Source organism: Salmo salar, chromosome ssa17 (assembly GCF_905237065.1).
Source record: "Salmo salar chromosome ssa17, Ssal_v3.1, whole genome shotgun sequence".
Taxonomy (NCBI): Eukaryota; Metazoa; Chordata; class Actinopteri; order Salmoniformes; family Salmonidae; genus Salmo; species Salmo salar.
In genome coordinates this window covers 23872821-23888882 of record NC_059458.1, presented here as the reverse complement: position 1 = coordinate 23888882, position 16062 = coordinate 23872821, and the positions used below count along the sequence as shown (strand labels likewise).

At 46.8% G+C, this 16062-nt stretch overlaps 1 protein-coding gene across 4 annotated transcripts in view; it reads left to right on the top strand.

The window, feature by feature from the left end:
• Nucleotides 1–1659: 1659 nt before the first annotated feature.
• The window catches only part of LOC106575601 (serine/threonine-protein kinase 11-interacting protein), a 37640-nt gene continuing 23237 nt past the window's right edge, over nucleotides 1660–16062 (top strand). Inside the window, exons 1-18 of one of the 4 annotated variants that reach the window (XM_045699114.1) lie at nucleotides 1661–1843; nucleotides 2190–2257; nucleotides 2480–2682; nucleotides 2936–3010; nucleotides 3111–3206; nucleotides 3293–3400; nucleotides 3515–3586; nucleotides 3709–3838; nucleotides 4260–4363; nucleotides 4997–5086; nucleotides 5196–5237; nucleotides 5395–5571; nucleotides 6754–6835; nucleotides 6901–7371; nucleotides 7562–7782; nucleotides 7940–8050; nucleotides 9032–9251; nucleotides 13428–13612. In XM_045699114.1, coding sequence (XP_045555070.1) covers nucleotides 2191–2257; nucleotides 2480–2682; nucleotides 2936–3010; nucleotides 3111–3206; nucleotides 3293–3400; nucleotides 3515–3586; nucleotides 3709–3838; nucleotides 4260–4363; nucleotides 4997–5086; nucleotides 5196–5237; nucleotides 5395–5571; nucleotides 6754–6835; nucleotides 6901–7371; nucleotides 7562–7782; nucleotides 7940–8050; nucleotides 9032–9251; nucleotides 13428–13612 — 2454 coding nt within the window. In that variant the 5' untranslated portion in view covers nucleotides 1661–1843; nucleotide 2190. The other 3 variants (XM_045699115.1, XM_045699112.1, XM_045699113.1) reach the window with 3 other exon arrangements.

Sequence of the window (16062 nt, the reverse complement as noted above, 5' to 3'; positions counted from 1 at the left end):
TTTTCCGTAGCTTGGTCCCAGATATTTTTGTGCTGTTTTGCCAACCCTTTTGGTCAGTGTCACACCAAAAAATAGCCCAAACAGATGTGGGACTAGGCTAGGTTTTAGGCTAGGTTCCAGGCTAGGTTCCAGGCTAGGTTTCAGGCTAGGTTCTAGGCCAGGTTCCAGGAATTCCTGGCTAGGTTCCAGAAGTTCCAGGCTAGGTTTCAGGCTAGGTTCTAGGAGTTCCAGGCTAGGTTCCAGGCTAGGTTTCAGGCTAGGTTCTAGGCCAGGTTCCAGGAGTTCCAGGCTAGGTTCCAGGCTAGGTTCCAGGAGTTCCAGGCTAGGTTCCAGGCTAGGTTCCAGGAGTTCCAGGCTAGGTTACCTGTGCTTGCTGGGGGATAGTCAGGTATTGTTCTTCCATTTTGAGAGCAGCGTTTGTACAGTGAAGGAGCATGGTTTATTTAGTGTGTTGATTAGACTTAATTGACATTCATTTGACTGAGTCACTGATTGGATAAATAGAGAAATGGTGAGGATTGTGGAAAACTTTTTATTCTCAGATCTATGGGCCAATATAAACGTAATCCAACACTTCATACACACAAAGACATCTAAACATCTAAACATAACCTAAGCATTGTGTATTTGTTTACTTCTGTAACCATATGATCATACATTGAGAATCCCAAACAGAAGATGGCAGACTAAATGGTCTAAACTGAAATGGAAAATCAAGGTCACACAATTAGAGATTTTTTTAGAAGACATTTCCACCCATAAAAATGCAACCAACTAATCCACAATGTTTAGTTGGTCCATGTTTTCCCTAACATAAATCATGTTGCTAGATTTTAAGGCAATCCCAAAAATCTGAGAATTTGAAACAGTCCCAAAATGCTTTCAGTGCATGCTTGGTCTGCAGAGAACCTTTCCTGCCAGAGCATCTCAGTGGATGGAAATGTTTACCAAATTACCGTACATAAATCCTTACATGGAAAACATCCCCAGTCCCGAATGGAAAAAGATTGTCCTGCGTGTGCGTGTGTGCGTGTTACCTAGCAACAAGACATGAATGGTACAGGCTTAAATTAGAGAAACCACTTAGTTTTGGACATTTGGTATAAAAGGTGGAAACTTAAAGGATCCCACAAAGGAATTGGTAGTAGGCCTATTTGTAAAAATGCTTACTTTACTTAATTACTCCCAATTACAGATTTGTTAAAAGTCTTTAGTAGGCTAAACGATACTATTTTGCTAGTTACATCTAGCTACTTCTTGCAGTGTTGAAAACTGTGTATTGTCCTTCCACTCCATTGTAAAGATAACATCCAGAACATTTTGAAAGGACGATAAAGCATACCAGAAAGATGTGCTGAGTGTTCTCAGAATGCACTTAATAAAGATGAACAAATGAGCAAATTGGAAATGCCCCATTGCGTTGTCACTGTCATAAAGTAAATATTGTTGATCCCCTATGATTTGATCCTGTTTCTTGAGGTAGGGAGCCATCTAGTGGTGGCTATGGCCAAGCAATCAGACTGAATCTGAAATTTGAATCATATTTTGCACATGCACACGATTTCTTTTTAGAGATGTCTCGCTAATTTATAATATTTCACTATCCATTGATTGGCACTAGTTACGAAAACGCCTGTTTCTGCTTTTTGAAATTTGGTTTCTCCGGGCCACTGTATATTTTTTTTTCGAAACTTCCTCACGTGACATCAGTCCAAGTGAAGATGTCAACATCGACAACCGAGTACACTTTAAGTTATTTGATTGATGCTTTTGTCGTATTGCTGGCAATCGGAAGGGAATGTCGGTGTTGACCACTGCTTGACTGTCACATAAGATAGCTAAGGTATGTTGTTGTCTCAAGAAATAGTCTATGGAACGTTATCCAAGACAAGCTACAACAGCTAGCTAGAGATAGATTCGTGTTGGCTTTGTGAGTAGCCCAGTTTAACGTTCACAAACAACTGCAGGTCCTGCATTGCAATGTACTCTACATAGCTAGCTAATAAGCTAGCTGGTATTTAACCAGTATCCTTCAAGTTAGCTTCCATCATCTCTATACTGTAAGTTGAGAACGTATTTTTATTTTAACAATTTGTGCTATTGTTTGGGTTGTTTGCACGTGTCACATTTCCCCAGCATCATCTGTCTCGGGCTTCTCCTCTATTTTATGGTGCATTGTTTACCTGCAGGATGGCTGGATGTCACAGTGGCCAATCCACCCTTGTCAACAGCTTGGCCACTCTGCTTCGGAATCATGGTATAGTAACATCAACACCGTCTCTTGAAATCATGTCTGTCTCCCAAAACATATTCTAGACATAGCCCCTGTTATCCCAGACCTGCTAATCTGTTCTTTTGACTTTGTTAGAAATTATTAGGGCCTCATAGCTATACTGTAGCTACATGCTTAATATATTTTATGTTGCATTATAACTGCTGGTTTTAAGTGGTGTGTTACCATTGTCTCTCCTCTCTCCAGGTGCATCTGTGCTGGACGGCAGCAGTACCCTGACTCTACAGGCAGACTCTCTGCAGCACCTAGGTCGTTTGTTTGAGCAGTACCTCCTCTCCAGGACTCACCAACATGGCTTCCTGGCTCTGCCCTCACACCCTGCTGACACCGCCTCCCTGCTGCAGCTCCAGTTCCTGTTCGACGTGCTGCAGAAGACTGTCTCCCTCAAGGTGTGTGTGTGTGTGTGTGTGTGTGTGTGTGTGTGTGTGTGTGTGTGTGTGTGTGTGTGTGTGTGTGTGTGTGTGTGGCCTGCTCTATTTGTGAACAGTTTTGTAATAGATGTATGCATAACTTGCTCAGCACTTCATAAATGTTCCAACTAAAACTGAATTATGTTGACATCTGAGGGAATTTCATTGAGCCACTAGGTGGAGCTATAGCATTCTGTATAATGTTCTTTGGCCTTTGGTTTTTCATTCCTAGCTCATCAATCCACCCGGGTCGAGGCTTCAGTCAGTGGTCAAGATCTTTCCTTTCAAGTCTCTCAAGTCCTTAGAGGTATGGGAGGAAAATGTGTGCGCTTCTCCTTTGTAACAAAACAGTATACATTTTGTATATAGATGAATCTGTCTTACTCTGGGCCTGTTCTGTCTCCCAGTTGAAGCGTATCCCCCCTCACTGTCTGGAGGACCTGAGGGGAGTCTACTCTCAGTTAGAGGTCTTCACCTGCTCCAGGAGCCTCAGTTCCCTGGAGGTAACACACACACACACTTCACCGTTTCTCTTTCTGAATAACAAGACCCCTTTGCGTTTGAGTTTGAGCCAGTGTTATTGTTGCAGGAGCTACTGTCTCTGTGTGGGGGAGACCTCAGCTCTGCACTGCCCTGGCTGGAGCTGCACACCCTCAACTTCAGCTACAACGCTATAGTCTGCCTGGATGAGTCACTGGTAAGACACTCACACATGCTCCTGCTCACTGGTTTATTTATTCACTGAGTTTGACTTTTTAATGTGAATGACTTTTTTTGGCCATGTTTTAATGAGTCACTCTGCCTTTTTTAGAGTTTACTGAATGTTCTGAAGTCTCTGGATCTTAGTCACAATAAAATCCAGGAGTGTGCTGACTTTCTCAAGGTATTTCTGGATAGGTTTTGTGTCTGTGTGTTGAGAGCGGGTCAGAGTTGGAGACATGCAGTAAGTTACTGCACTGGGCTATCTCCATATCTACTGTCTCTCTCTCCTCCTCCTCCTCTCAGCCTCTGAGTGAGCTAGAGCACCTCAACCTGGGCTATAACAATCTCCAGAGAGCACCAACGCTGGGTTTGAGCTCCAGAGCCAAACTCCTCACTCTCATCCTCAGAAACAATGAGCTGGAGACCATCAACGGTACTGTAACACATCTGATAGACACCATGTGGTCACGCTATAATGAATGATAGTATGGGGGTTTCTCTACGGAAAATGTGATATTTTTTACATTATTTTTACCACAGCCCTAATATTGATATTATCCCTAAACGTTTGCCAAAAATCATCAATACCAAATAGTTAGCAATAGTATTCCATCTGCAAACTCCCTCAAGACTACCTGATATGCACAACCCCTTGAACTGACCTCTATCAGTATTGGAACAGAGAGGGACTTCAGCGTTTCATTGCCAGTTCTGCCCATCTCTCTCCCCCAACCGTCTCCCTATTGTTCAGTGTACTCTCTAAGAAGTCTCTGTTAGTCTTGGATGGCTGACTCTGTCCCCGTCTCAGTATGAGATGCCTAGATGTGTGTGTGTGTGACTGTGACCCTATGCAGGAGTGGAGCAGTTGTCGTCCCTACAGCACTTGGACTTGGCCTACAACCTGCTACTGGATCACTCCCAGCTGGCTCCTCTGTCTATGCTGCACAGTCTCAACATGGTGAAGTAGAGAGAGAACTTAGAAGTGTGCTTATCAGTAGTTTACTGTGTGACAGCCTCTGTGTTATCCCAGACCCGCTGACCTGTAGCCTCAGTGTTATCCCAGACCCGCTGACCTGTAGCCTCAGTGTTATCCCAGACCCGCTGACCTGTAGCCTCTGTGTTATCCCAGACCCGCTGACCTGTAGCCTCGGTGTTATCCCAGACCCGCTGACCTGTAGCCTCGGTGTTATCCCAGACCCGCTGACCTGTAGCCTCGGTGTTATCCCAGACCCGCTGACCTGTAGCCTCGGTGTTATCCCAGACCCGCTGACCTGTAGCCTCAGTGTTATCCCAGACCCGCTGACCTGTAGCCTCTGTGTTATCCCAGACCCGCTGACCTGTAGCCTCAGTGTTATCCCAGACCCGCTGACCTGTAGCCTCAGTGTTATCCCAGACCCGCTGACCTGTAGCCTCAGTGTTATCCCAGACCCGCTGACCTGTAGCCTCTGTGTTATCCCAGACCCGCTGACCTGTAGCCTCTGTGTTATCCCAGACCCGCTGACCTGTAGCCTCTGTGTTATCCCAGACCCGCTGACCTGTAGCCTCTGTGTTATCCCAGACCCGCTGACCTGTAGCCTCTGTCTCTTTTTAGCTGAATCTGAAGGGCAACCCACTCTTCTTCCAGAAGACCCACAGAACATGCACTGTCCGCCACCTCTCCCCCAAGGCTGCCTACCTCAGAGTGAGTGAGAGGGAGGGAGAGAAAAATCGCAAAGCTGAATTTGAACCCAGTCTTTTTTTTCATGATTCTCTGTCTCCTCCTCGAGTTTAATATTGTCTCTCGCCTCTAGCTCAGACTGGACAGCAGCCCTCTCTCCTCCTCAGAGTTGTCAGTGAGTAGGCCCTCCTGTGGGTCAGCAGGCATATACTTGACACTTCTCCAGTCTTGTTGGGTCACTTGTTGATGTGCACTCTAAGTACATTTGTGGGATTCGCCACTTTTGTACCAGAGTCTTAACATGGGACCGCCCCCCTCCCCCACCTTCACAGGTGCTACCCAAACCGGGACAGCTGATTGGGCAGCTCCAGTCCCAGGCCTCGCCCTTGGTCACCAGGGCTCCAGAGCGGGGTAACCAGGAAGTAGTGTCCAGCGGGGGCGGGGAGTTGAGTGACAGCCTGTCAGTCAGCGAGGTGGGAGTGACACGACAACGCAAGAAGAAAGCCAAAGTAAGTCAGCTACACAGCTCACTGAGAGGCTGGTGGTCTGTCCCCACCCCCTAACCACTCTGTGTACCTGTTAAAACCCTGGCCAGCTAGAAGAAATGCATGTTAATAGCTTTAACTAACCCTCTGATAGAATCAAGATCCTATGGGGTAAGGGGGTGGCTAGGGGGTGTCTACGGGGTAAGGGGCTAGGGGGTGTCTACGGGGTAAGAGGGTGGCTAGGGGGTGTCTACGGGGTAAGAGGGTGGCTAGGGGGTGTCTACGGGGTAAGGGGGTGGCTAGGGGGTGTCTACGGGGTAAGGGGGTGGCTGGTGTCTACGGGTAAGGGGGTGGCTAGGGGGTGTCTACGGGGTAAGGGAGGGGCTAGGGGGTGTCTACGGGGTAAGGGAGGGGCTAGGGGGTGTCTACGGGGTAAGGGAGGGGCTAGGGGGTGTCTACGGGGTAAGGGGGTGGCTAGGGGGTGTCTACGGGGTAAGGGGGTGGCTAGGGGGTGTCTACGGGCTAAGGGGGTGGCTAGGGGGTGTCTACGGGGCTAGGGGGTATCTACAGGGTAAGGGGCTACGGGGTGTCTACGGGGCTAGGGGGTATCTACAGGGTAAGGGGCTACGGGGTGTCTACGGGGTAAGGGGGTGGCTAGGGGGTGTCTACGGGGTAAGGGGGGTGTCTACGGGGCTAGGGGGTGTCTACGGGGTATCTACGGGGCTAGGGGGTGTCTACGGGGCTAGGGAGTGTCTACGGGGCTAGGGGGTGTCTACGGGGCTAGGGGGTGTCTACGGGCTAGGGGGTGTCTACGGGCTAGGGGGTGTCTACGGGGCTAGGGGGTGTCTACGGGGTATCTACGGGGCTAGGGGGTGTCTACGGGGCTAGGGGGTGTCTACGGGGCTAGGGGGTGTCTACGGGGCTAGGGGGTGTCTACAGGGTAAGGGGCTAGCGGGTGTCTACAGGTCTAGGGGGTGTCTACGGGGCTAGGGGGTGTCTACGGGGCTAGGGGGTGTCTACGGTGTCTACGGGGCTAGGGGGTGTCTACGGGGTAAGGGGGTGTCTACGGGGAAAGGGGCTAGGGGGTGTCTAGGGGGTGTCTACGGGGTAAGGTTCATTTGGAATTAACAAATCAATACAGGCAGAGGAGAAGGACCATGTTTCTGGAATGTCGTGTGTATAATATATATATCTGTGTTGTTTCAGAGTAAGGTGAGGGTGAGACGGGCTAGCATCTCAGAGCCCAGTGACTACGACTATGAACCCAGACCACAGTCCTCTATACAAGGTAAACTATTTGTGTGTGTGTGTGTATATAGATAGATATCTCTAAAAACCTCCTCTCTATTTCAGACATCATTCTCCCTCACCAGAAGGAGATTGAACGCATGGACAGTTTCAGGGACCAACTGGGTGAGGATTGGCTGCGCTACCAGCATCACCTAGAGGGGGCGCCAATCACCACCCTAGACAAGGCGGACAGGCCAGCTCCTTCACACCTCACCAACAGTCTCCATGCCAACCCCTCCCCAACCAACAACAGCCCTGTCCAGGCAAGCCCCACCACCTTTAAGCCCCCGTCTCCAGAGCTGGAAGTCCCGGAGGTTCTACCCCCACCGCTCCTCTCCTCTGAGCCCAAGGAGGAGGCCTCAGACTGGGATGCAGATCTGGAGACAGAGTCCACCCTCCAGTGGCCTGACCACAGCCTCGGGCACACGGAGTCCACCCTGGAGACTACTATGGCAGAGGGACTGGGTCAGGGGTTAGAGGGTCCACCAGCGACACCCACGGACACCAGAGAAGAAGAGGAGGAGGACTTGGGAGGTAGGAGCACTTCAGAACTAGCAGTAACACACCTGATTGAAGTAGACAACTTATCATCCAGCCCTCAACTAGTCCAGCCAGCTGTGCTAGAGTGGGAATACAACCAAAATGTGCAAAGACTGGGGGGTTCCAAAGGAACTGATTGGGCAACGCTGAGCCAACCTTTGACCTCTCTTTCGTCTGTCTCTAGTTGACCTGTGTCACCCCCTGCTTGTGGGGGTACTATCATCATCAGAAGAGGAGGAGGAGGAGGGGCTGAGGAGGAAGAACAGGGCCCAGTGTCCAGTGTTCCTCAGGGTCAAGCCAAGGCACGTCCTGGAGGTGGACATGAGCAGGGGTCAGTTGCAGGCCCGGCTAGAGTTGGACAGTCTGGGGAGGTTCACCATGTCCCAGGTCACCTGGACTGAGAGGGTGAGGAGCGGGAGGGATGATGGGGATGGTGGGGGAGGGAGGCATGGTTGGGGAGGGGAATTATGCCGAGAGGAAGGGGGGTGATTTCTTTTTTTCTTTTTGTTGTTGCCTGAAATGATGAAAGAAGTATTTGTTCTAAAGATAGTTCTCTCTCTAGGAGGTGGAGCGAACTCTTCCTGCGGTAGAGCTTCACTTCCGTTACATCAGCAGAGAGAGGAGGAGGAGACGCTATGTTATGCTGGATGATGACCCCCAGGAGGCACTGCAGGTAACACAATAGGGAGGTGACAAATGGAAAATGTTCTTACCAGTTTTAAAGTCCGTTTTCCATTTAAACTCCACGTGAATTCACAATGCAGCTCCTCTGCTGCTAGCAACGCTTTGGGTCTCACAGTACGTCCCTTTCAGATGGTTAAGCATTGCACCTGTATTACTCTACCTCAACTCCACAAAGTCTGCATTTCCTTCTCATTTAACTTCTGAAAGTACTGCCATACAGGACTATGCTGCTGTCGCTTGTCTTTCTCTGCCATTTTGCAAACTATTAACGATGATGTTGGAGAGTGTTGACTCCTAAGATTCAGTATTCTTGGAACGTAGGAGAATGATTAGTTGCCGTACTTCTGAGAACACAAACAATCGCATCTTTCATAGCGAGGGACCGACAGAGAGAGAGGAGAGGGGCACAGTATAGGTAGGTCAGCCACCAGGCAGACGGAGTCAGGACCGTGCACTAGACCTATATATCTGCAATCAAAAACAACATTCTATTGCGAGATACTGCGTCTCGCAATTTCTTGGCTTGCAACTTCAGTAAAGCGGGGCCCATCATCAATGAATAGGTTAGGATGTTCTACACGCAGCAGACCGGAGACTGATCACACACTCACATCATTAGCGAAGAGAAAGATCAGGGGTGTAGTCATTTGTCCAAACAGTTGTAAAACGTCCACAAGGCTGTGGTCAGTACTCCATGGATGTTGCCATCAGTCCTACAGATCAGGCCTTGCTCATTAGGCCCAATGATATCTATCTTGTTGTTTGTGTGTTTTACGTAAGCAGCCATTGGAATGTTCTGTATTCTGAATGTTCTGTTTTCATGTTTGGACTTGAATGTGGGTACAATACAAATTTGAAGTAGCCAGTCATCATACAACTGTTCTATCGGAAAATGCAAGGACTGTTATTAAAGTTTCAAAGAATGTCTTGGAAAATACATGATTGTAAAAACGGCGGGTGTTGTTGCCAGGCACTGACAGAGGTCCTGTCGCGGGTGGTGGAGGAGAATGAGCGGCGAGTCATGGAGGGTCGTCCCAGCTGTGTCTGCCTGCAGTGTCTTCGCTGTGGGTCAGAGTTCACACAGCGGGGAGGGAAGGAGCAGGAGGACGGAGGGAGATTGAGAGGATGGACTGGACTGGAAGAGCAGCAGCAGGAGGAGTGGAAGAACAAGTGCAGAGAAGATGGATTGGGTGAGAGAGGCACACTTGTACAGGAACACACATACACGCATGCTAGGGACTGGCACGGTTATTCAAATATTACAATATCCAAACCAATGTCAGTATTCCATTTTTTTCTTCTCTCTCCCTCTGTGCCCACACACACACACACACACACACACACACACACACACACACACACACACAGACCACACACAGACCAACACACACACACACACACACAGACCAACACACACACACACAGACCAACACACACACACACACACAGACCAACACACACACACAGACCAACACACACACACAGACCAACACACACACACAGACCAACACACACACACAGACCAACACACACAGACCAACACACACACACACACACACAGACCATCACACACAGACACATAGACAGACTCTCAGCCATTCTGGATGTCTGAAAGAAGATCATGATATTATTTGAATACTGAAATCATTTCAAATGCCCATACCTAACACATAGACACACAGACATACAATCATGCATGCAAACATACAGGTAACTGCCAAAATAAAGGAAACACTTGAGTAAATGAGGGATAAAAAGTATATTGAAAGCAGGTGCTTCCACACAGGTGTGGAATTAAGCAAAATAATATCCCATCATGGTTAGGATCATGTATAGAAATGCCCATTATTTTGGTTACCATGACTAGCAGAAGATATCTGAGTGACTGAAAGAGGTGTCTCAAAGGAGCACAGGGGGTTTAAAGGGTGGGTGTCTGTCACCAGATCTCAACCCAATCAAAAACATATGTAGGGCTGGGCTACTTATATTGAATGAATTTGATTAATTCAGATGTATGTTTTCGCAGGATATTCCAAATGCCTGTATCGCAAGAATCAAGTATTTATTTGAGTTTTTATGAGCCTTTTATGTCTGCTTGTTCTCATCTATTTTTGGTCTCGTCTCCTTCGCTCCTCTGTGCTGTATGCACCTTCCTTTTACACCAGAGATCTGTATATAAGGACGAGATGCTTATGTCTCCACCCTAACAATTCAGAGTCGTTGTCCAAGCTTAGGTCCAAAATAAGCACTTAGAAATGCAGATTTTGGTGAGAGTGAAACCTCTCGCTTCGCATCTTCCTCTCTGTTTACACACACAAAGCCCCTCCCCCTGCCACTCACAACAACAAAAATGAGAGATCACTTCCTCCTCTGATAAGCGGAAGGATGTTTTTATAACAATTCAACTGTTCTACCTTGTTGGCTAGCAAATAAACTCAGCAAAAAAAGAAACGTCCCTTTTTCAGCACCCTGTCTTTTAAAGATCATTCGTAAAAATCCAAATAACTTCACAGATCTTCATTGTAAAGGGTTTAAACACTGTTTCTCATGCTTGTTCAATGAACCATAAACAATTAATGAACATGCACCTGTGGAACGGTCGTTAAGACACTAACAGCTTACAGACGGTGAGCAATTAAGGTCACAGTTATGAAAACTTAGGACACTAAAGAGGCCTTTCTACTGACTCTGAAAAACACCAAAAGAAAGATGCCCAGGGTCCCTGCTCATCTGTGTGAATGTGCCTTAGGCTTGCTGCAAGGAGGCATGAGGACTGCAGATGTGGCCCGGGCAATAAATTGCAATGTCCGTACTGTGAGACGCCTAAGACAGCGCTACAGGAAGAAAGGGCGGACAGCTGATCGTCCTCGCAGTGGCAGACCACGTGTACAACACCTGCACAGGATCGGTACATCCGAACATCACACCTGCGGGACAGGTACAGGATGGCAACAACAACTGCCCGAGTTACACCAGGAATGCACAATCCCTCCATCAGTGCTCAGACTGTCCACAATAGGCTTGTCTTCCCTGTGGCTCAGTTGGTAGAGCATGGTGTTTGCAACGCCAGCATGGTGTTTGCAACGCCAGGTTTGTGGGTTCGATTCCCACGGGGGGCCAGTACAAAAAACAAAAAAAATGCATGAAATGAAATGTATGCGATCACTACTGTAAGTCGCTCTGGATAAGAGCGTCTGCTAAATGACTAAAATGTAAGAATATAAGGCTCAGAGAGGCTGGACTGAGGGCTTGTAGGCCTGTTGTAGGCAGGTCATCACCAGACACAACCAGCAACAACGTTGATTTGGAGGTGGAGGGTTCGTCATGGTCTGAGGGCGGTGTGTCACAGCGTCATCGGACTGAGCTTGTTGTCATTGCAGGCAATCTCAACGCTGTGCATTACAAGGAAGACATCCTCCTCCCTCATGTTGTACCCTTCCTGCAGGCTCATCCTGCCATGACCCTCCAGCATGACAATGCCACCACACACAGAACGAGCAGTATGGCTGATTTCCTGCAAAACAGGAATGTCAGTGTTCTGCCATGGCCAGCGAAGAGCCCGGATCTCAATCCCATTGAGCACGTCTGGGACCTGTTGGATCGGAGGGTGAGGGATAGGGCCATTCCCCCCCCAGAAATGTCCGGGAACTTGCAGGTGCCTTGGTGGAAGAGTGGAGTAACATCTCACAACAAGAACTGGCAAATCTGGTGCAGTTCATGAGGAGGAGATGCACTGCAGTACTTAATGCAGCAGGTGGCAACACCAGATACTGACTGTTACTTTTGATTTGGACCCCCCGTCCCCCCCCCTTTTGTTCAGGGACACATTATTCAATTTCTGTTAGTCACATGTCTGTGGAACTTGTTCAGTTTGTCTCAGTTCTTGAATCATATGTACATACAAATATTTACTCACTAACCCTGAATTAATTAGATTATTACTGACTGTTTGAAATGCAGTGTATTTGACCTTTTAATTGTACAAAAAATCTTAATTAAAGAATATAGATTAAAAAAATCAAGCTATATATCGTTAATCAGACTGGATGCCTCCACGACTCTGGAAAAGAACAAAAAGAAGGGGAAGATATTTTAGCTCCAATAGCGTATCTTATAGTTGCTGCAGTTAAAAAGCTCGTAGTTGGATCTCGGGATCGAGCTGGCGGTCCGCCGCGAGGCGAGCTACCGCCTGTCCCAGCCCCTGCCTCTCGGCGCCCCCTCGATGCTCTTAACTGAGTGTCCCGTGGGGTCCGAAGCGTTTACTTTGAAAAGCTTGAAGATATTAAGATGATTTTTAGGCCATATCGCCCATCCCTACACTTATCGGAGATTCTGGACCGGCGTCTGAGACAGCGTTTTTCTACCACCATCAACAACACCAAATTATGGAATGTCTCATGGAAGAATGGTGTCGCATCCCTCTATTAGAGTTCCAGACACTTGTAGAGTCTATGTCAAGGCGCATTGAAGCTGTTTTTGCACATCGTGGTGGCCCAACGCCATATTAAGACACTTTATGTTGGTGTTTCCTTTATTTTGCTCATGTTCAGTCATCTCCATCCCTCTGATAGAGATCTTAAGGACAGGGCTCTACTGGCAGCGTGCAGGATCACCTTATCTTCCTGCCCTGACAGACGTCACACAGATGTGGGCGGAGGTCCGATGACAAGTCGTTCTAAAACCTCTTGAGGTTACTATGGCAACAGACATAACGCTATGGTCCAAGCGACCACATTTTTTTCCTTATAAATTGGCTGTCAAAACTTTGTTGAAAGTGCTTGTGAGGTTCTTCTATCAACTATTTTAATCAACTCTCTTTCTAAAGTACAAATTTACCAGAATAAATCCCTCAAACACGCCAAATGTAGCTTTTCATTCCTGTTTGTCTTTTAACGCTTGACTGCTGGTCCCACAGACGACTAACTAACCGCTATAATTAGCAGAGACAGATAGCTTGAAGCACTTGGTATCAGCTTAGCCCTCCTCTCCTGGTCCTCAACAACCCAGACCTGAAATGACTACATGCTCTGACATGCCCAGAGCTCAGGGAGAGTTTGTTCTACAGATTTCTACAGTTTTTGACAGTTGTAACTTCTAGTTGGAATGTAGTTAGTCCTATCCCTTTATATGCTGAGTACGACATCTACACCAATGAAATGCTGAAGTGTCTAGTCATTAACTCTGTTTCTAAAGAGCAGATTATGGACAGAATTTTGCCTTTTTATAACAAGTCTTTTTGTGTACAAAAATGAAACCATTACAACATACACTAATTTACCATTACGTACGAATTCACACTGAAGTATAACACTTTTGAAACAATGTATTAATTTTCTGTTATTTGTCAATTTATACAACGTCTTCAGGAAGTACCGTCATCTGTCCTGAGTGTGGTAGTGATCATGTGGTCCAGCTGGCTGGCCAATCAGCTCCCTCCACCAGTACGCCTGTCCATACACCCGTCCATGGTTCCCCATGCCAAGACGGGACTGACCGACACTTTACCTTCAACCACAGAGATACACCTCTACCCAGTCACCCTGGCAACAAGGTTTGAGATTTTTTTAGTCTTTAAGGTTTATTTAAATATGTTGTTAAATATGATGAACATGTTTTTAAAGTCTAGGACAGTGGTTCCCAAACTTTTTATAGTCCCGTACTCCTTCAAACATTCAACCTCCAGCTGCGTACCCCCTCTAGCACCAGGGTCAGCGCACTCTCAAATGTTGTTTTTTGCCATCATTGTAAGCCTGCCACACACACGCTATACGATACATTTATTAAACATAAGAATGAGTGAGTTTTTGTCACAACCCGGCCCATGGGAAGTGAAAAGAGCTTTTATAGGACCAGGGTGATGAAAATACATTTAAAAAAAAATCTGTTTATTTAGCCATCTTACATATAAAACCTTATTTGTTCATCGAAAATTGTGAATAACTCAGCACAGGTTAATGAGAAGGGTGTGCTTGACAGGATGCACATAACTCTACAATGTTGTATTGGAGAGAGTCTCCATCTTAAATAATTTTCCACACACAGTCTGTGCCTGTATTTAGTTTTCATGCTAGTGAGAGCTGAGAATCCACTCTCACATAGGTACTTGGTTGCAAAGGGCATCAGTGTCTTAACAGTGCGATTTGCCAAGGCAGGATACTCTGAGCACAGCCCAATACAGAAATCTGGCAGTAGCTTCTGATTAAATTACATTTTCACAGAACCGCTTGTTGCAATTTTGACTAGGCTCTCTTGTTCAGATATCGGTAAGTGGACTGGAGGCAGGGCATGAAAAGGATAAGGAATCCAGTTGTTTGTGTCATCTGTTTTGGGAAAGTACCTGCGTAATTGCGCACCCAACTCACTCAGGTGCTTCGCTATATCACATTTGACATTGTCTGTAAGCTTGAGTTCATTTGCACACCAAAAAAAACATACAATGATGCAAAGACCTGTGTGGTGTCCTTGTTAATGCAGACAGAGAAGAGCTCTAACTTCTTAATCATAGCCACAATTTTGTCCCGCACATTGAATATAGTTGCGGAGAGTCCCTGTAATCCTAGATTCAGATCATTCATGCGAGAAAAAACATCACCCAGATAGGCCAGTCGTGTGAGAAACTCGTCATCATGCAAGCGGTCAAACAAGTGAAAATTATGGTCAGTAAAGAACTTTAAGCTCATCTCTCAATTAAAAAAAATGTGTCAATACTTTTCCCCTTGATAACCAACGCACTTCTGTATGTTGTAAAAGCGGTACAAGTTCACTGCCCATATCATTGCATAATGCAGAAAATACACGAGAGTTCAGGGGCCTTGCTTTAACAAAGGTAACCATTTTCACTGTAGTGTACAAAACGTCTTTCAAGCTGTCAGGCATTCCCTTGGCAGCAAGAGCCTCTCGGTGGATGCTGCAGTGTACCCAAGTGGCGTCGGGAGCAACTGCTTGCACGCGCGTTACCACTCCACTATGTCTCCCTGTCATGGCTTTTGCGCCATCAGTACAGATTCCAACACATCTTGACCACCAAAGTCCATTTGATGTCACAAAGCTGTCCAGTACCTTAAAAATATCTTCTCCTGTTGTCCTGGTTTCCAGTGGTTTGCAGAAGAGGATGTCTTCCTTAATTGACCCCCCATAAACGTAGTGAACATATACCAGGAGCTGTGCCAGGCCCGCCACGTCTGTTGACTCATCCAGCTGTAATGCATAGAATTCACTGGCTTGTTTGCGAAGCAGTAATTGTTTCAAAACATCTCCTGCCATGTCACTGATGCGTTGTGAAACAGTGTTTTTTATGAAGGCATTGTCTGTATAGTTTTTTGGGCTTTTCCCCCAGCCTTGTCCCAGCAATATCCGCGGCAGCAGGAAGAATTAAGTCCTCCACAATAGTATGGGGCTTGCCTGTCCTAGACACTCGGTAGCTCACCATATAAGACACTTCCAGCCCCTTCTTATTAATGGTATCTGTTTCTTTTAACGTCTTAATTCTCTCTCAAACTCCTGACTTATTTCTCAAATAGGCATGTTCTGTTTCTAAATGTCTACGCAACAGTGAAGGTTTCATCCAGTTGTGAGATAGTACTTTTACACATATAACACACTGTGGATGAGGAAAGGCACTACTGCCAATATATGTGAACCCCAAGTCAATGTAGTTCTCATCATATTTCCACCTCTTCGATGGTCCAACATCCCTGTCTGTTGTTCGGTGCTTTCCCGGGTAAGGGGGCAGTAGCACTTTGGCTGCATCATATTCACAACTGTCAGTGTCCATGATAGCTGGGCTAACAACAAATATAGAATTACTGATGCTAGCATTGGATGTGCTCGTGGAAGCAGAACAACTTGTGTCGTCGACAGGTGTAGTACTGCTGGTAGTAGCAGACTCTATGGGCCTTACTTTTTTAAACTATTAATACATTTTCGAGTAAACGGAATGAGCAGCAGCTACGTTTTGGCTACATACGGACCGTTAGTGGAATTCCTGCGAGAGAGTAACAG